Below are 21,697 nucleotides of genomic sequence, written 5' to 3'. Positions count from 1 at the left end.
TATAATTGTCTTTCAATATTGTGCAAATGATGTTACTGTTGCTTTAGTCTTGCATTGTAATTAACTTTCATTTTTTTATTTGTGTATTTAAAGGACATTGCCATATGTATTCTGTTCAATGTCTGCGACTGTTTTAAAATGAAATTCTTTTCTCAGATGACATCAATATATGCCATCACTTTGAAAGCAAAATAACTTGTTAATCATTTTGCTTTCAATAGGACATATGGACAAAAGTACACAAGAATGTCATGGAATGAATTTTATGTAGATTTCGTTTTGATTTATATGGAATGTATGAAGGGGTAATTGTCCATGAACAAAGTGTGCTTGTCATACGGGACCTTCGTTTATTCCCTCTAAAGCCAAGCTGGTAGCTTTCTCTGGGGTGGACGCTTCTTCCTGATCAGCTGACACCTGAACCACAAGATAGACATGCGGTTTGTGGCATTCAGTGTGACACAGTGACGGATAATGTTGTCTGTAGGCAAGGTAGGCAAAGATAATGCCAATCAAGGCACCGACCAGTGCATCTGCAATATGAAGGAGAAACATTTTCTAAAGCCAAGTTCAGAATGGATGAAAAAGCCACAGAAAACCAAAAAAGAAAATCAAAAATCCTTATCATCTGACCCATTGGGCACACTCCATAACAGTACCTTAAGATTCAAAGTACATTTATTATTAATGTATGTACACAACTGCGAGATTCATCTTCCCACAGACAGCCATGAAGCAAGGACAACCCTCGAATCCGTTCAGAGAAAAACATAAAACTCCCACCCCAACGCACAAGAAAAACTAATCGCACAAGTGGGGGGAGAAAAGGAGCGATAAAAAAAACAGAATATAAAACACATAATCGAAAGAGTCCAGGCATATTCAGTTCAGCTCAGTCCATTTCAAACTAGCTCTGTCATTCATTAGCGGCAGGCTGCCCCAGTCAAAATGGCCAAGACAGCAGCACAAAAAAAGGAGAAACCAGGAACTAGAAACACATCGTAACGTATACCACAAACTGCAATGATTAAACCTTCCCCAAAGCCCAGGATTCCAGCACAATCCTCCTACAGCATTGAGTGATTACATAGGCAAAAAGCATAATCTGTTTCATCTAATACATAAAAACATTTGGTCTCAGTCTTTGTGCTACCCATTCCCTCCCACACTTTCACTATTTCTGACAAGTAACTTGTTTTCTCTCTTTCCAAATTCTGATAAAGAGTCTTGGATCTGAAACATTAGCTGTTTCCCTGACACATGCTGCCTGACCTGTTGATTTGTGTTCAATGTGTTCTGTTTTTTTTCTAATCACAGGAATACGCCAGTGCATCAGGTATGGTTCATTCACAGAGAAACAATTCTTGTGATGTTCAAAAATTTTGCAGTGATTTTAAAATAAAGCATACTATTAAGTACTTTAAAAGTAATTAAATGCTCAAAGATAATAAGACAAATAAGTAGAAGCATTCTCAAATCTAGGTAAAAGCCAGTTGCCTGTAACTTGCTTCCTTCCCTCACCAAGTACCTTCCTATGGAAATGAAGAGTGGCTGAACCGGCAGCAGATCTACCTCAGTGTAAGTTCAAAGGGCATATTTCCCTGCAGAAGTTTATATCATAGTGCAACTGGAATAACAGCAGTGATCAATGATGTGGTAATTCAAGACCAATGTTCCCTCTTTTTTTACGGCTGCAGAGATAACCATTGCTCTGAGTGGGAAAGTTTTACATGGCCTGAAAACTGTACGGCACTTTAAAAGTTTTTTCTTTGTAAAATGTATACTATACATATTTAGAATGAAAATTTAAATACCATGTTTCATAAATGTTTTCTCTTCTGTCTTTATTACAAATCCATTGTCTATAAACAATTTTTGCATCTAGGTGAAAGATATGTCTTAATCCTCATTAGATTATCCAAATGTTCCACTTCTAGTCTGTTTCTGGAAGTCCGTTTCTGGATTTACATTTGGTTTGTTACAATTTGTAACAGTGTAACTTGAAACACTGACATTGTAAATACATTGAAGCTCTAAAAAGTTTCAAAGTAAAGGTAGTGGTAAGTTTATCATTTAGAACATTAATGGAATATGTTCAATTAATCAGTTACAGAGTATTTCACAATTATATTAATATAATTTCAAATTTATATTAACATGATTTAAAAGAAAATTCCAGCTGCGTGGCAACAAAGGCTATGTGTGCGGGAGCATTTCAGTTACTGCGCGGTTGGACTCCCATGCAGATTAGAGGGAACAGTGTTCAATTATTTTCTCACAGGAGTCTTGAGATTTTTGAACAGTTACAGAGTTTAAGCCTGCTAATTTGATGCTGAAGTGGGTTAGTGTATACATATTTTGACAAAACTATTACAATTAAAAACATGGCTACACCTTTGTTGTAACTGTCACTTAATAACTTATCGCATTAATACAAAATAAAGCTGGATTTCAATGGATCACAAACTTTTGTCATAGTACATAGACAAGGATCTAAATCAGACAATTCCTGACATTTCATAAATGGAGCCAATAATGCCCCTTAGCTGGGGAGTGTTATGGATCCATTCATTTAAAGGGGATTGTAAAGTAACTGGTTTGTTTCTAGCAATAAGTAACACCCACAAAATGCTGGAGGAACTCAGCAGGCCAGGCAGCATCTGTGGAAAAAAGGTAAGCAGTCATTGTTTTGGGCCGAGACCCTTCATCAGGATGGCTGCCTGGTGTCCTGACTTCCTCCAGCATTTTGTGTCGATTACTCTGATTTCCAGCATCTGCAGATTTTCTCTAGTTTGTAGTTTGTTCTTAATTTTATTTGTTGATTTATTTAGAGATACAGCGCAGAATAGGCTATTCCAAAGAGCCACACCACCCGGCAATTCACCTTTTTAACTCTAGCCTAATCACAGGACACTTAACAATAATCAATTCACCAACTAACCGGTACATCTTTGGACTGTAGGAGGAAACCGGAGCACCCAGAGGAAACCCACATGCACACAGGAAGGATCATACAAATATGCCTACAGAGGACACCAGAATTGAACTCTGAACTCTGCCTTGAGCTGAAATAGCATTGCAGTAACTGCTATGCAACCATGATGCCCTATCTCTATATTTTAATACTAATGTTTTCTATTTGTTCAAGCTAAATATGTTTTTAAATAAATTAATATTTTTTTTGTTAGTAAGAACAATCTTCTGGAGGAACCCAGCTGGTCAATCACTGTCCATTGTGGGAGGGAATTGTTGATGTTTCAGGTTGAAGTCCTGTATCAGGCTGCAGAACCTGCAATCACTAGTGTCTTATTAGTATTTTTATTATTAGTAGTAAACTAGTTCAACTGCTTTTAAATGTTGCCAATTATCAAAGACATTTCTAGAGCTGGTAGAAGGGCATCAGTGTGTTTGTGGGAGGAGCCTCTGGATCCATCAATGCCTGAGATCTGCTGGCATGATAGTTGCAGCAGTGAGACCTCTGACTCATTTAGATCCATGGGGGGAGTTCCAGAGCCAGTGAGGTTGTGTCTGCCACAGACCTGCTGTGGCGGTAAGTGAATTGCCTGTGGTCCAAGTCTTTGCTCAGGCAGGAGTTAATTCTAGCCACAACCAATCTCTCCAAGCACTTCATTCTTGCTCAAAGCCTCAGTTACTTGTGCAATTAACAAATGCAAGTAGCTTTTCTTTGTGCATCATCCAAAAGAATGAGTCTTGGACAGCTCCATCAAATTTTGCCTCAACCTCCTTTGCTTCAGGTAATCAATCTGACTTTTCCCAGCTCTCTCATAATTAATGCCTCAACCATGGAATCATTTTGATAAATCGCTGCACCCTCACAAGTGCCTCTACATCTGAATCTGTCGAGGTTGATTTTGATTTTGGTTTAATAGACTGGTTGAGTGTGCCTTTAGCAGAAGGCTCCATCTTTGTAAAGGAATTAAAGTTTGCATTCAAGTCCTGATGAAGGATCAACTATTTATTCCCATCCAATTATGGTGCCTGAGCTCCTCCAGCACATAGTGTGTATTGCATTAGATTTCTAGCATCTGCAGTACCTCTTGTGCATTATGAACCATTAACTTAGATAAAGGTCATTGCTAATTAAAATGTAAGGAAATGCTCATTGAGGAGGCTGTGGACAAATATGGTGGCTAGTGCTTTAACTGTAGACATCTTGTCAGAAAAAAAAAACATCTGGCATGAATAAGCTGTTGCCAGTTGATTTAAAAACTATAAAAGCTACTTAGATATTGCTTCGAATGATGGGTTCCCAACCTGGGTACATGGACCCCTTGATTAATGGTAAGGGTCCATTATGTAAAAAGGTTGGGAACCCCTGAGTTAAAGAGATACTTATCCTATAGAGGAGTTCCCAATCTAGGGTCCATGGACCACTCGATTAATGGTAGGGGTCTATGACATAAAAGCATTGGGAACCCTGCCCTATATGGTCATTAATGGTAAGGCAAAACACATTAAATGGTGGAAGGACTCAGCAGGTCAAACAACATCTATGGAAAGGAATAAAGACCTGTATTTTGGGTTGAAACCTTTCATCAAGAGCTGACCCCTTCAGCCTTGGCCTGAGATGTCAGCTCTTTATTCCCAGCATCTGCAGAATCTCTCATATTATTGATTATGGGGCTAAGAGGAGTATCTCAGAAACTTAAATTGTTGAGAGACTTTCTGGCTAGTATGTTCATGATTCACTATCAATATTTATACCAGAAATGAATCAAGCTTTCTCAAAAAATACATTTTTTAAAGAAAGAATCTGGTTATATAAGAATTAAATTCCTATTCTGTTGATGCAGTTATTTTCTTCCAATGCAGCTGATATGCTATTATGCAGCAAACTTGCATTTGGAAACACCACTGAGTGAATCATAGACACTCAGTGGCCACTTTATTAGGTACACTTGTGCACCTGCTTGTTAATTCAATATCTAATCAGCCAATCACATGGCAGCAGCTCAATGCATGCAAGCATACAGACATGGTCAAGAGGTTCAGTTGTTGTTTAGAATGGGGAAGAAATGTAACCTAAGTGATGTTAACCGTGATTGTAGGTGCCAGGTGGGGTGGTTTGAATATCTCAGAAACAGCTGATCTGGGATTTTCACACTCTACAGTCTAGAGTTTACAGAGAATGGTGTGAAAAACAAAACAAAAAAAATCCAGTGAACAGCAGTTTTGTGGTGGAAATGCTTTCTTAATGAGAGAGGTCTGAAGAGAATGGCCAGGCAGGTTCAAGCCGATAAGAAGGTGACAGTAACTCAAATAACCACACATTATAACAGTAGTGTGCAGAAGAGCATCTCTGAAGACACAACATATCGAACATTGAGGTGGATGGGCTACAGCAGCAGAAGACTATGAACATATACTCAGTGTCCCATAAAACACTTCCATCTAATGTGCACCAGTGACTGAATTTTCAATATGTTTTAATTTAACAATTTTTTTTTATCAATTTGAACATCCTCGACAATTATTTAAATATATTCAAACTATCTTTCTGAGATTTTGTTTTAGGGTTTTCCCAGCAATGCTAAGCTACAACTTGGCCAGCATATTAAATATTAAACATTAGAAACTTCAGCTCCTTTTCTCTCTAAGCTGCACGGGTGTGTGGCCACGCAGTAACTGAAATGCTCCTGTGCACATAGCCTTTGTTACTGCACAGCTGGAATAAAGACAGAAAAAGTTGACAAAGTGTGAAAGATTTTCTTTGTTGTACTGTGTTTCATTATACCCTTCAGATAATCAATAAAGTCAACTGTATGTGATTTTACAATTTTCATTCTAAACATTCATACAAAAAAAACATTAGAGTGCCGTGCAGTTTTCAGGCCGTGGTAAAATTTCCTGCTCCGAGCAATGGTTGGTCCATGCAGCTGTTACAAAAAGAGGGAATGTTGGCGGAGAGCATTAGTTAGATTTCATTGAGCTCTCTTCCTTCAGGAAATTAATTCCATGCAACAGGTTGGATTCCTTACGAGCTTGAGCTATAATTCTCTGGTTGAGTCTTTAGTGCAGTGCTAGGGCAAAGAAAAAAAGAAGTGGCAGTGTAAGGTGGTGATTTATTTTCTGATCTCTTCCTTGTCTGTGGAAAGAAAGGACAAAGGAATGTTGTGTGGGCAGAGTTCTTGCATATATTAAAGGAGGTTAAAAGTGACGATTTCACTTTTTAAAAATTATGCATCATTCATTAATTTTTAATGAACGTTGATTTCCAGCAGTTCCATTTTGCAGCATTTTAGATAAGTGCTGTTCCTTTCAGTTCAACTGTTCCTATGCTGAACTGTTCTAAATGAAATGTCTAATTGAGCACTCGAATTGCCTCAGCATTGAAGGCAACATGTCAAGAGTTGCAACATGGGATTATTAAGGATGGGTGTCCACTGGTTGGCAGCAGATGTGGTCGACTAAATGTCGTGCCACTCTGAGTTGAAGCAGCTCATATCTGGGCTCATTCCGAGTATGCCCAAGGGTGTAGGAAGAATGCGGACGAAATGTTGCTACAGTTAACTAAATAAGAATGACCTTATCAAGATGACAGTTTATTTTCTGGAAACCACAGTTTACAGCAGGTGGGACAGTCATTTCTAAGCAGCTATTTTGAGAGGTAGGAGGGAAAGGAATCTTTCAGAAGTGTATCTTGACAGCTTTGGGATTGCCAGGTTTTGATTAATGCTCCAAATACATCAATAAATAGGAACACTTTTGAGTCCCTTGTTTGAAAGTAATTAATCTTGCCTTAGAGTGGTCCTATATAAAATCCAAATACACTTAATGGCCACTTTATTGGGTACACCTGAACACCTGCTCATTAATATATAGGCCAGTTAGCCTATAATTTTGGGAAAATGTTGGAGCTATTATTAAGGATGAAGTTTCAAGGTACTTGGAGACTAATGATTAAATAAGTCAGTAAGTATGGTTTCTGTGAAGGGAAATCTTGCCTGACTAATCTGTTAGAATTCTTCAAGGAAATAACATGCAGGGTGGACAAAAGAGAGGCAGTAGATGATATTTACTTATATTTTCAGAAGATATTTGATAAAGTACCTCACGTGAGGCTGCTTAACATGATAAAATCCTATGATGTTACAGGAAAGATACAGGCATGGATAGAGGAATGGCTGACAGGCAGGAGGCAATGAATGGGAATAAAAGGGGCCTTTTCTGGTTGGCTGCCAGTGACTAGTGGTGTTCCTCAGGGATCAGTATTGGGACTGCCTTTTTTCACATTGTTTATCAATGATTTAGACAGTGGAATTGATGGCTTTGTGACAAAGTTTGCAGATGATAGGAAGATAGGTGGAGGGGTAGGCAGTGTAGAGAAAGCGATGCAATTCCAGCTGAACTTAGACAAATTGGAAGAATGGGCAAAAAATGGCAGATGGAACACAGTGTTTGGAAATGTATGATAATGCATTTTGGTAAAAGGAACAATAGTGCTCTGCCACAGACTGTGGTGGAGGCCAAGTCCATGGGTATATTTAAAGTGGAAATTGATAGATTCCTGATTAGTCAGGGCATCAAAGGATATGGTGAGAGGGCAGGTGTATGGGGTTGAATGGGATCTGGGACCAGCCACGATGAAATAGCAGAGCAGACTTGATGGGCTGAATGGCCTAATTCTGATGTCTTATGGTCTTATAAAAATGCAAATATCTTCAGTCAATCATGTAACAGCAGCTCAATGCATAAAAGCGTGCAGACATGGTTACGAGCAGGGGTTCCTAACCTTTTTTTTTATGTCATGTACTCCCCTACCATTAAATGAGGAGGCCATGGACCCCAATTTGGGAACCCCTGGTTAAGAGGTTCAGTTGTTGTTCAAATCAACCATCAGAATAGGGAAGAAGCGACTTTGACTGTGGAATGATTGTTGGTACCATACAGGGTGGTTTGAATATCTCAGGAACTGCTGACCTCCTGGGATTTTTACACATAGTATTCTCTGGTATAGAGTTTACGGAGAATGGTGCAAAAACCAAAGAAAAAACACCCAGTGAACAGCATGTCTGAGGCTGAAAATGCCTTGTTAGTGAGAGGTCAGAGGTGAATGGCCAGACTGGTTCAATATATTTGAGTAAATATATTGTTTGATTAAGCATTCTTTGGTGTTTACACAATTCATTATGGGTTATATGTAAAATTACATGAATCGCATGTGTCACCAGGCCACCGTGCCATACGTGCACACCTCGCTAGAAGTAAAACAAAACTAAGATGCACATCTCCCAACTTGGTGTTTTTCTTACAATTAGTTTTATGGAGTTACAAAACATACAGGAAGGTGACAGTATCTCAAGTAATGGCGTGTTACAACAGTGGTGGGCAGAAGAGTATCTCTGAATGCACAACACGCCAAGCCTTGAAGTGAATGGGCTACAGCAGCAGAAGACCATGAACACACACCCAGCGGGCCGCCTTGTTAGTTACAGGAGGTATGTATTAAAATGGCCACTGTGTGTACCGCAGGTGTTAGAAATCTTAAATACAACCATAAAATACTGAAAAATACCATCAAAGTGTATTTTCAAGGAGAGAAGCAGAGTTTAAGTTTACCAATATTTAAGTTTGATTCTAATGAAACTTAGATAGTAAATTTAGAGTTTTATTTGAAGTTATGAAACATTCTGTGCATGTGTAATTTAAAAATGTACAGAGGATTTTATTTTTCTATCAGCTTAGCATAGGTTATCTTTAAAATCATAATTGTTGCAACATCCAATTCATTCAGCAGACTTACAAAATCTACATTTGTCATTAGTGATCCCAAACTTCAGCAAAGTGGTGTGTAATTATCTCTATATAATCCAAGGAAGATTAAAAAGTCTTGAATTCTAGTACAAGCATTAAGGATCGTAGTATTTAGTGCTTATTTAATTGTGCATCCTGCTAGGCAGGCTGCCTGCGTGCCCATGTGTACAGTCATCGGTAATAACTGGGCAATGTTGAGAGATGGGTGTTTATAATGAATTAACAGTCTTAAAGTTACAGAGTATGCAGCCTGGCCCAACTTGTCATGCCAACCAAAATTCTCATCTAAGTAAGTCTCATTTGTATAGAAGTATTTGATTTTACACAAAGAATTACTTTGATTAATATTCCCAGAACCTACTTTAATTTTTGTTCTAGTGTTCCCACGTTCTCTTTGCCTAAATAAGTGGACTGGGTACTTTCAGCTTCTTATACCGATCACAGTATAGCTGGAATGTACCAAAACCACAGGAAATGATGAAGGTATTATGTAGCTGCTCGGTGGACTGTGCAAGACAACATTGCAGCAACTGGCTTCTTTCTCAAATATATGGAATGGGGTGTTGCATTGTATATGCTGAATAGATTCTGCATGGTTCTGACTCAGGGTCAGGGGCTAATTTCTTCAAATGCCCTGTTTTGATTTGCTGTTCATTGCTGGTGATAATTGCAATGCATTTGCGGTAGAATCTACTGTCAAACACACCCTTGCACATTTCTGTGACAATAGAAATTGCTGTCTTTCACCGATCTGAAGTAATAATCTCCTCTCCAAGGCAATTTAATAACAGCCTGTAAAAAGTTTTAACAGAATCAGAATTAGAATCAGAATCATGTTTATTATCACTGGCATATGTCATGAAATTTGTTAACTTAGCAGCAGCAGTTCAATCCAATACATAATCTAGAAGAAAAAAATAAGTAAATCAATTACAGTAAATGTATATTGAATAGGTTAAAAATCGTGCCAAAACAAATAATACATATTTTAAAAAGTGAGGTAGTTTTCACGGGCTCAATATCCATTTAGGAATTGGATCGCAGAGGGGAAGAGGCAGTTCCTTAGTCATTGAGTGTGCATCTTCAGGCTTCTGTACCTCTGAGCTGCTGGTAACAGTGAGAAAAGGACATGCTCTGGGTGCTGGAGTTCCTTAATAATGGAGGCTGCCTTTCTGAGACATCGCTCCTTGAAGATGTCCTGGGTACTTTGTAGGCTAGTACCCAAGATGGAGCTGACTAAATTTACAACCCTCTGCAGCTTCTTTCGGTCCTGTGCAGTAGCCTCCCCATACCAGACAGTGATGCAGTCTGTCAGAATGCTCTCCACGGTACATCTATAGAAGTTTTTGAGTGTTTTTGTTGACATACCAAATCTCTTCAAACTCCTAATGAAGTATAGTCGCTGTCTTGCCTTCTTTATAGCCGCATCGATATGTTGGGACCAGGTTAGGTCTTCAGACATCTTGACACCCAGGAACTTGAAACTGCTCACTCTCTCCACTTCTGAACCCTGTATGAGGATTGATATGTGTTCCTTTGTCTTACCCTTCCTGAAGTCCACAATCAGCTCTTTCGTCTTACTGATGTTGAGTGCCAAGTTGTTGCTGCAACACCATTCCACTAGTTGGCATATCTCACTCCTGTACGCCCTCTCGTCTCCATCTGAGATTCTACCAACAATGGTTGTATCATCAGCAAATTTATAGATGGTATTTGAGCTATGCTTAGCCACACAGTCATGGGTATAGAGAGAGTAGAGCAGTGGGCTAAGCACACACCCCTGCGGTGTGCCAGTGTTGATCGTCAGACTGAATCTTCCAAGGAAGTATTGGTAGCTTTGCAAGTTTGGGACTTGATCAATACATATTTTAATGCAGAAGTCCTAAACTAGTCAAAGAATTCATTCAGAGACTGGATCAATATATTCCACTACTGAATATACTGGATAAATATATTCCATTACTGAACTACTGGAATAAAATATTGGAGCAAGACCCTGCTGAAACTGCCTGGAATTTACATTGGGAGATCTACAGTAATTTTGGGTATGTCTTCCACAGATTGGACAAACTGAGCTGTGAAACCTTCTGCCAAAGGGGCAGCACAATTGCAACAGTTAGTGTGGCATTATTACTGCAGCAGTGACCCGAGTTCAATTCCCGCTGCTGCCTTTAAGGAGTTTGTACGTTCTCCCCGTGACCACATGGGTTTCCTCCCAGTGTTCCAGTTTCCTCCCACAGTCCAAAGACATATGGGTTAGTAAGCTAACTGGTCACATGGGTGTAGTTGGGTGGTGGGGACTTGTTGGGCCAGAGGGCCTGTTACTATGTTGTATCTCTAAATAAACAAGTAAGTTGGGTGAGCAGATTTTTCACTATTCTATATAGCTCTACAATAGGGGCTCCCAACCTTTTTATGCTATGAATCCCTACCATTAGCCAAGGTGTCCCTGGTTGGGAACTCCTGCTCTAGAACCACATACGGCCTTTGTCATTTGAGTCCAAGCATTTTTGACTTCTGACCTACAATAAGTGCAGGACAGTTGCAGGACTACTGGAATAGTGTGAGAAGGTGACATCCAGTTGGCAAAACCAAGGCCAATAGTATGGTGCTTGAATTGCTTCCAAACAAAACTTAACTGTTTAAGCACAGAGTTTGGTTCCCATAGTTTAATCAGCCTAGCCACTTCCATTTCCCAAGATTCAAGATTACTTATCACTGGGTACATCGAAACATACAGTGAAATGCCTCGTTTGTATCAACAACCAACACACCCAAGGATGTGCTGGTGTCAGCCCGCAAGTGTGGTGCCAACTCCAACTCCGACCCTCCACCTGAGAGGGCAGGCAAACCCCTCCTTTAACCATTCCTCGAAGAAACAACATTCTAGACCATGCAGTGTTCCTGAGTATCGGACTAGAACATCAGCTGAGGCTTTTGTTCTTGTGCTTCCATCTTTTCAAACAAGTTTTTCTTATGCAACTGAACTGAAAATAACAGAGCACTCACTGGTTTGAAAGTACATCTGTCTGGTTATGATATTTTGCTTTCATTTTGAGGTTTGAGTGATGAACACATGACAGACGTCAAAGATAACGGCAAAGATTGTTTACAAACAGTGACACAGATTTTACAACCAACAACTTAAAGCTTGCTGTTGGTGATGCTCCAGAACAGCCTGGTTAGATTTGGTCATTGTAGTTGTATACTTAGTAGCTTTGTGTGATAGTATATTTGACCCCAGTATGTAGGCTTCATGCAGATGGGATTACAGAAACTCTATCCCGTCTCGTGGTTATCCATCTTCTGAATGTAAGCGCTCAATTACAATTAAATATTAATGTTGCCTCTAGCCTTGGCATCAGTAAATGAAAGGTTAGTTAAAACTACTTAAACCTGGATTAGCGCATGGCGCATCCTTACACTCACTAAATTATTTTTCCAAATCTTTTATTTTTGATCTACATAACATTGTTCAAATTATGTAGAAATAAAAGAATGAAATTCAAGGGTGGGATGTCAAAACGATACAATAGGCTGAAAATTGCTCCTGCAGATCTGTTGTCTTGATATTTCATTCTATTCCTTTGTGTTTCTTCTGTAAATATGTTAAACATGCCTCATTAAGGATGGCAGAGCATTATAACCAAACTGATTATACAATAATTAATTCTTTTGCAAATGTCTTGTCAGCATTTTAAAAGGCTCTTTTAAAGCCTCATTCTGCTTCTACCTCCTCTAACCTGCTTTATCACGCATTGTACACATGACAAAATTGAGTGAGGTATTTGCATTCTGTATGCACAGCTAAGCTTTTAACTGCAACTTAACAGTCCATAAACAAATCCTTAACAACCTGTGTACACTAGCAATGATGTTGAGCGACCAGGTACTGCTGTTCAACAGGTGCACCTACCCTGCACAAAGTTGCATTTATTTGGTTTTGGGACAAAGGTACATATCAAAGAAAAGGGAAGATCAGCTTTATTTGTCACAAATTGGCAAAGATTGTACTGGGCAGCCCACAAGTGTCCCAATGCTTCTGGCACCAACGTTGCCCAAACTCACTAATCCTCAACATTGCAAACCCAGACTCACTAATCCTCGATGTTGCATGCCCAAACTCACTAATCCTCCCTGTAGATCTTTGGGATGCGAGAGTAAACTGGAAACTGGAGGACCTGATGAAACCTATGCAGTCATGGGGGGAACATACAGACTCCTTACAGACAGTGATAGGAATTGAACCCTGATCTTACAGTTAGCACTGTAAATAGCCTGACATGAACTGCTGGGCTACCACCATAATCATCATCATTATGTGTCATGTCATACGATGTAGGCAATCATGATTAGAATTTATTTTAGAACTTATTTATTTAAATCCTACATCCATCTCACAACCTGAGGGAGTAAAAATCTTTGTGTTATGACTCTGTCACAATGTACAGACATGTGAGTTTAAAAGTCAAATGGCTTGTAGAAAGAAGTTGCCCTGTAGCCTTTAATGCTGCGGTAGCATTTGCCAGACGGAAGCAGCTGAAACAGTTTATGGTTGGGGTGACTGGTGTCCCCAATGATCTTCCAGGCCTTTCTGCGCCTGCTACTATATATATCCTCAATAGAGGGAAATGGTGCCCCTGTAGAAGGTCTTGAGGATTTGGGGGCCCATGACAAACTTCTTCTGTCGCCTGAGGAGGAAGAGACGCTGTTGTGCTTTTTTCACCACAAAGCTGGTGTGTACAGTCTTGAGATCATGGTTCTTGGCAATTTTTTCGACAGAAGTGGTTTGCCATTGCCTTCTTCTGAGCAGTGCCTTTACAAGACGGGTGAACCCAGCCATTATCAATACTCTACAGAGATTGTCTGCCTGGCGGCAGTGGTCACATAACCAGGACTTGTGATGTGCACCGGCTGCTCATATGATCATCCACCTCCTGCTCCCATGGCTTCACATGATCCTGATCAGGAGCTAAGCAGGTGCTACACCTTGCCCAAGGGTGACCTGCAGGCTAGTGGAGGGAAGGAGCATGTTACACCTCCTTTGGTACAGACACATCTCCACCCCACCAGCCAAGCCATGCTACTGTGCCATCCTGATAGAAAAGGCACAGATCAGGTTCTTGTACAGGGATTGTCTTTGTTATTCTGCATTCGACTGGATCATAAAACATAGGAGCAGGACCAGGCCATTCAGTCCTACAATATTTTCTGGATGTTCTACCCTTATCCTTGATACCCAAAGCCCTACAACAAAAATAGCTAACACTTCCTACAAAATTTTTAATGATTTTGTTTCTACCACTTACGAAGGAAGGAGAGAGATCAAGAGGAGACAGTGGAAATGGATATTTATGAGTTTAAACATTTGTTTATATTTAAAGCACGAAGATAAGAACTTTGTTGCTGAGACTGCTGATGCTGGAATCTTGAGCAACAAATGATCTGCTGGAGGAATTAATATGTTGTGTAACATCTGTGGGAGGAAAGTAATTTCAGGTCAATACCCTCTATCTGATAAGAAACTTAATGAAGTGAAATTCATTAATCATGCCTATAATGTCCCACCAGGTTAGAGAAGCTAACAGAAGTGACCACACTCTTGATGAGAGTTTTTCCCCCCGAAGGAGTGAAAGAAAGAGTGGGATGGAAAGGTTTAGAATGGAACTATAACAACACAAGCAGCTGCGGACGTTGAGTGAAAGGCAGGACTGGGGGAGGTTGGATGGAGAAGAGGCCAGTGTCAAGTGAGAGAGGAAGATGTGCACTGCAAAAGAGAAAGAAGGAAGAAGAGGGGGAACGTCCATGAAGGAGTTTAAATACGAGATGAAAAATGTGGGGTGCAGTGAAGCAAAAAACCAACATAAGTCAGAAAGGACAGAGCTGATAGTCGAGTCTCCCTGCCTGGACAGTATGATATATAACAATTCAGCTCAGGATCAACTGAGAATGGAGAGCAAAGGACAACTCATAAACTTTGAAGTAATTGAATGTGGAGGTGACAACAGCATGCATGAGAAATCATGACAGCTGGAAAGAGAAAGCTGAATGTCATTGGAAGCTGGCTCAGAGTCTGCAAATGCTATCAATAACTTCAGTAACAATGGAATCTCCAAAGCAGATGTCACCATTCAAATATTATTATGTTGTATGTTCGCTCATACACATTTAACAATTCCTCAGAGCTTTGCTTCATTATTGTTAGAGAAAAAACTTCTGTGTAAAAAAAATTCAAGATTTAAGATTGTTTATTGTCATTCTTCAGTAAAGGAGAATGAAATTTATGATTGTTACATTGGATTCAATGCAGCATAAAACACAATAAGCATAAAGAACACAATAAAAAACACAGTAAATATGAAAATAAAAACAATCCTATAAAACAGAATGTACTAGTAGCTGTTATATACACAGACTGATTGTATGAACATAAAGTGACACTAGGTGATGTGTATGTAGTGGTAGTGTGGGGTGGTGGCGTGGATTAATAGGTGGAGGTGTTGATCAGCCTGATGGCTTGGGGGAAGTAACTGCTTTCGAGTCTGGTGGCCCGGGTGTAGATGTTGATGGCAGTGGCACAGACAGTCCATAAGCAGGGTGGCTGGAATCCTTCATGATGTTGCTGACATTACAGATCTGGATTGGAAATATAGGGGATAGAAATCCATGAAGTGCTACTATTGCCTGGATGTGCCATTCAATGGCATTAGTGAGCACTGCCAGCTCACCGGCTGCTGCTCTGGTACCTGCTTGTTCAGGCATCTGAACTATAATGACCCTCACTAATATAATGGAGTTGCCCACACTTCTGTTTCTTCTGCTTTCTCCCAACATCCTGGCTGTCTCCTTATCAACTAATTTTAAGGGCCAATTACAAAATGAGTTATAAAAAGGACTCCCACCCCTCCTCCAATTGTTCTTTGGTATACTGCTCATCAGTTCACTCTGCATTTTGCTGTCAAGAACTCTAACCTCTCAATGTACTGAACTAGACTGTGAGGAATGGTGATGACCTCCTATCTCAACCCTCCCCCCTCCACAACTATTTTTAATCTAAACGAGAAGAAACAAGGACTGAACTGAACCATGCAAGTAGGAACTCTATAAGTGTTTGATGCCCTACTCCATGGCTAATATTTATGAGTTCTTTTGCTCTCTTTTGGCACTTAGTTTTTGCTCTGAAATAGGAGAGCTGGAATGTTCAAAGCTGAATAATTTGTTCAAATATTTGTTCCTGTTTGTTCCCCAGTCTTCTTACAAATAGGAATGACATCACATAGGCATTGGTTAGATTAGATTATGAGAACACTCAGTCCTCTCTTATTGTCATTTAGAAATGCATACATGCATTTAAGAAATGATACAATGTTTTTCCGGAGCGAAATCACAGAAAACAGGACAAACCAAAGACTAACACTCAGAACCACATAATTATAACATATAGTTTACAGCAGTGCAAAACAATACCATAATTTGATGAAGAACAAACCATGGGCATAGTAAATAAAGTCTCAAAGGTCCCCGAGTCGATCGACTCCCGAGTCCCCAATAGCAGGCGGCAAAAGAGAGAAACTCCCTGCCATAAACCTCCAGGCACTGTCAACTGGCCAATGCCTTGGAAGCAGCCGAATACAGCCGACACCAAGTCCATCCGTCCGAAAACTTTGAGCTTCCGACCAGCCTCTCCGATACAGCCTCCCGAGCGCCATCCTCTGCCAAGCGCCTTCGACCTCACCCTGGCCGCTGAAACACACAAAGCCGAGGATTTCGGGGCCTTCTGCTCCAGAGATTCCGGTTACCACACAGTAGCAGCGGCAGCGAAGCGGGCATTTCAGAAGTTTTCCAGATGTTCTGCCATACTCTTGCATCCGTCTCCATCAAATCAGAATTGTGCACGGTCCCCTACTTGACAGATAACAGACATCACCACCGAAGTGGCCGCGCGCACTGCCGTCGGTTAAACTTCATACCAAAATACAAATACAAAGTTCAAAGTAAATTTATTATCTGAGTACATATACATCTCCATATAAACCCTGAGATACTCAACAAATACATAGAAGCAAAAAAGACCTAGCAAAACAATAATAATAATAATAAATAAGCAAAAAACACTGAGAACATGTGATGAAAAGTCCTTGAAAATGAGGTCTCTAGGTTGTGGAAAAGTTTGGTGCTGGAGTGAGTGAAGTTATCCCCACTGGTTCAAGAGCCTGATGGTTGAGGGGTAATAACTGTCCCTGAACCTGGTGGTGTGAGTCCTGAGGCTCCTGTATCTTCTTCCGGATGGCAGCAGCAAGAAGAGAGCATGTGGTGGGGGTGGGTCCCTGATGATGGATACTGTTTTGCTGTGACAATGCTCTAGGTAGATGTGCTCAGTGGTATGGAGGCCTTTACTTGCGATGAACTGGACCATATCCACAACTGTTTATATATGATTATGAAGACATGCAGTCCTCTTTTATTGTCATTTAGTAATGCATGCATTAAGAAATGATACAATATTTCCTCCGGTGTGATATCACAAAACACAGGACAGACCAAGACTGAAAAAACTGACAAAACCACATAATTATAATGTATAGTTACGACAGTGCAACAATACTATAACTTGATGAAGAAGTCCATGAGCACAGTAAAAAGTTCACAGCAAGGCCGGGGATTTTGAGGCCTTCCCTCCGAAAGATTCCCGACCGCACAGTAATGACAGCAGCAAATGAGCGTTTCAGAAATTTCTCCAGATGTTCCTCTGTGCTTTCACGTCTGTCTCCATCAAATCAGAATTGTCCATGGCCCCTACTTAACAGATATGATATTTTTCACCTCTCTCCTCCCACCTAATGCTGTAGGCTTTTCCATTCAAGGGCACTGGTGATTCCATATCAGGCCATGATGCAACCAGCCGATATACTCTCCAACACACATCTGTAGAAATCTGTCAAGGTTTTAGATGACATTGCAAATCATCATCAGAGACTCTCCATCTCAGACATGCTGAATCTTTGCAAACTTCTAAGAAGTAGAGGTGTTGCTGTGCTTTCTTTGTAATAGCAATTATGTACTGGATACAACATCCAGATTGGATAATGGGTTCACATCAATGGGCTGTATAGCTAGATTCTGTTCCTACTGTATGTCTTATGAAGCTGATATCATCATAGCCAGCAGACAATAGGAAACCTCAGGACTACAGCAGACTTCAGGACTATAGGTCCTGAAAATAGTCCTCAATATAGGAAACTGCAAACTCTGTCTGAGTTAAAGTTCTGAAGTGACTTTGTTTCTGTCAGTGTAAATTGAAGACATATAAATTATCAAAGGCGTGCAAACAACAAATAGAGTTTATTTCAAGTTTTCCAAGCACCATAGTGGGAGTTCACAATACTGTAGAGAGTTTGGCATTTTCATTTTCATCTGGTGACTTTGAAGATCCTGAGACAGCACTTTGCTGTTAATAGACTGTGAAACATCAGCTTCTTTTTTTCACTTGAAAACATCATCCTCTGGGAGAATGAGAGCTGTGTCTCCTACCCTGGCTCTACAATAAACTCTCACCATGAATCCATGCATTACTCAATAAACCAACAACTCAGTGCAATATTCTAAGATTCCTTGCTCTCTCACTGCACCGCTCTGATGAAATGATCCGTATGGACAGCATGCAAACCAGAGGGTTTCACTGTATCTCAAGTTCTAGTTTATTGCCATTCACACATATATCCCCAAACAAAAATATGTTCCTCTGGATGAAAGGACTTAGATAGAGTGAACGTGGAGAGGATGTTTCCTGTAGTAGGGGAGTCTATGACTAGGGGACACTACCTCAGAGTAGAGGGATGTCCATTTAGAAGAGATGAGGAGGAATTTCTTTAGCCAGTGGGTGGTGAATCTGTGGAATTCGTTGCCACAGGCTGCTGTGAAGGCCAGATCATTGGGTGTATGTAAGGTGGAGGTTGATAGGTTCTTGCTTAGTCAGGGAATGGGAGGTTTTAGAGAGAAGGCAGGAAAATGAGGCTGGGAGGGAAAATGGATCAGCCATGATGAAATAGTGGAACTTTCTCGATGGACTGTGTAAGGTCATACACTTTGGTGGAAGAAATAAACAGGCAGACTATTATTTAGATGGGGAGAGAACTCAAAATGCAGAGATGCAAAGAGACTTGGGAGTCCTTGTGCAAGATATCCTGAAGGTTAACCTGCAAGTTGAGTCGGTTGTGAAGAAGGCGAATGCAATGTTGGCATTCATTTCTAGAGGTATAGAATATAAGAGCCGGGATGTGATGTTGAGGCTCTATAAGGCTCTCGTGAGACCACACTTGGAGTATTGTGTGCAGTTTTGGGCTCCTTATTTTAGAAAGAACATACTGACATTCCAGAGGGTTCAGAGAAGATTCACGAGAATGATTCCAGGAATGAGAGGGTTACCGTATGAGGAACGTCTGGCAGCTCTTGGGCTGTATTCCCTGGAGTTCAGGAGAGTGAGGGGGGATCTCAGAAACATTTCAAATGTTAAAAGGCCTGAACAGATTAGATATGGCAAAGTTATTTCCTATGGTAGGGGATTCTAGGACAAGAGGGCACGACTTCAGGATTGAAGGACGCCCTTTTAGAACTGAGACGTGGAGAAATTACTTTAGTCAGAGGGTGGTAAATCTGTGGAATTTGTTGCCACAAGCAGCTGTGGAGGCCAAGTTATTGGGTGTATTTAAGGCAGAGATAGATAGGTTCTTGATCAGCCAGGGCATCAAAGGGTATGGGGTGAAAGCAGGAGAGAGGGGATGATTGGATGAAGTGGATCAGCCCATGATTGAATGGCAGAGCAGACTCAATGGGCCAAATGACCTACCTCTGCTCCTAAATCTTATGGATTGAGTGGCCTAATTCTGTTCCTATCTTTAATGGTCTAAGATGCACAACATAGTACAGATAACTCACATACATAACACAAAGTAATATTAACTAGTAAATTTGCGGCACAAGTTAAAAAGTAAACAATATAACACTACTGGTGCTTCATAGGTGGTGAAACTTAGGTGGTGGCAGAATGTTCAGTAGTCTTATGGCCTGGGGGATGAAGCTGTTTCTCAACCTAACAGTTCTTATCCTAATGCTACAGTACCTCTTGCCTGATGGTAGGAGGTCAAAGAGGTTTTTGGAGGGATGAGAGAGATCATTGACAATGCCAAGGGCCCTGTTCCTGACAAATATCTCTGATAGATGAAAGAGGGACCCCAATGATCCTCTCAGAAGTCCTCAAAATCCTTTGTAGAGACTTGTGGTCGGAAGCCTTACAATTTCCGTACTAGATGGTGATGCAGCTACATATACAGTGGCATGCAGAAGTTTGGGCTCACCTGGTCAAAATTTCTGTTACTGTGAATAGCTAAGCGAGTAAAAGATGAACTGATTTCCAAAAGATGTAAAGTTAAAAATGACACATTTCTTTAATATTTTAAGCAATTAAACTTCTTTATATCCATCTTTTACAGTTTCAAAATAACAAAAAATGAAAAGGGCCCGAAACAAAAGTTTGGGCACCCTGCATGGTCAGTACTTAGTAACACCCCTTTTGGCAAGTATCACAGCTTGTAAATGCTTTTTGCAGCCAGCTAAGAGTCCTTCAATTCTTGTTTAGGGGATTTTCACTCATTCTTCCTTGCAAAAAGCTTCTAGTTCTGTGAGATCCTTGGGTCGTCTGGCATGCTCGATGATGTTTAGGTCAGGGGATTGTGAAGGCCATGGCAAAACCTTCAGCTTGTGCCTCTTGAGGTAGTCCATTGTGGATTTTGAGGTGTGTTTTGGTTCATTATCCTGTTGAAGAAGCCATCCTCTTTTCATCTTCAGCTTTTTTACATACGGTGTGATGTTTGCTTCCAGAATTTGCTGGTATTTAATTGAATTCATTGCGGCCAAAAAGTTCTATTTTAACTTCATCAGTCCACAGGACTTGTTTCCAAAATGCATCAGGCTTGTTTAGATGTTCCTTTGAACCTTTTGAATAGAACTTTTTGGCCGCAATGAGCAAAGGTATGTTTGGAGGAAAAAGGGTGCAGAGTTTCATGAAAAGAACCCCTCTCCAACTGTTAAGCATGGGGGTGGATCGATCATGCTTTGGGCTTGTGTTGCAGCCAGTGGCACAGTGGACATTTACTGGTAGAGGGAAGAATTAATTCAATTAAATACCAGCAAATTCTGGAAGTAAACTTCACACCGTCTGTAAAAAAGCCGAAGATGAAAAGAGGATGGCTTCTACAACAGGATAATGAACCTAAACACACCTCAAAATCCACAAGAAGCACAAGCCGGAAGTTTTGCCATGGCCCTCACAGTCCCCCAACCTAAACATCATCGAGAATCTGTGGATAGACTTCAAAAGAGCAGTGCATGCAAGATGACCCAAGAATCTCACAGAACTAGAAGCCTTTTGCAAGGAAGAATGGATGAAAATCCCCCAAACAAGAATTGAAAGACTCTTAGCTGGCTACAAAATGTGTTTACGAGCTGTGATACTTGCCAAAGGGGGAGTTACTAAGTACTGACCATGCAGGGTGCCCAAACTTTTGCTTTGGGCCCTTTCCCTTTTTTGTTATTTTGAAACTGTAAAAGATGGAAATAAAAAAAAGTTTTCTTGCTTAAAATATTAAAGAAATGTGTCATCTTTAACTTTATGCCTTTTGGAAATCAGTTGATTTTTTACTTGCTTAGCTATTCACAGTAACAGAAATTTTGACCAGGGCTGCCCAAACTTTTGCATGCCACTGTATGTTTATATGTGACAATATCAACAGATTTATGAATTTACAGAGAACTGTTGAATTAAAGACCATTGCAGTTCTACATAAAAGCTGTTGAGGATGGATATCGCAAGCTGATTAGTTTCGTGTTGCTTTTGAAAAATACTATCTCAATATGATGGAGTGAA

At 40.3% G+C, this 21,697-nt stretch overlaps 1 protein-coding gene across 1 annotated transcript in view; it reads right to left on the bottom strand.

Moving 5' to 3' along the window:
• Positions 1-254: 254 nt before the first annotated feature.
• The window catches only part of plpp4 (phospholipid phosphatase 4), a 406,375-nt gene continuing 384,932 nt past the window's right edge, over positions 255-21,697 (bottom strand). Inside the window, exon 7 of the mRNA XM_072239792.1 lies at positions 255-533. Coding sequence (XP_072095893.1) covers positions 334-533 — 200 coding nt within the window. The 3' untranslated portion in view covers positions 255-333. The remainder of the gene's footprint in view (positions 534-21,697) is intronic.

Source organism: Mobula birostris, chromosome 21, assembly GCF_030028105.1.
Source record: "Mobula birostris isolate sMobBir1 chromosome 21, sMobBir1.hap1, whole genome shotgun sequence".
Lineage (NCBI taxonomy): Eukaryota > Metazoa > Chordata > Chondrichthyes > Myliobatiformes > Myliobatidae > Mobula > Mobula birostris.
This window is presented reverse-complemented; position numbering and strand designations above follow the sequence as displayed.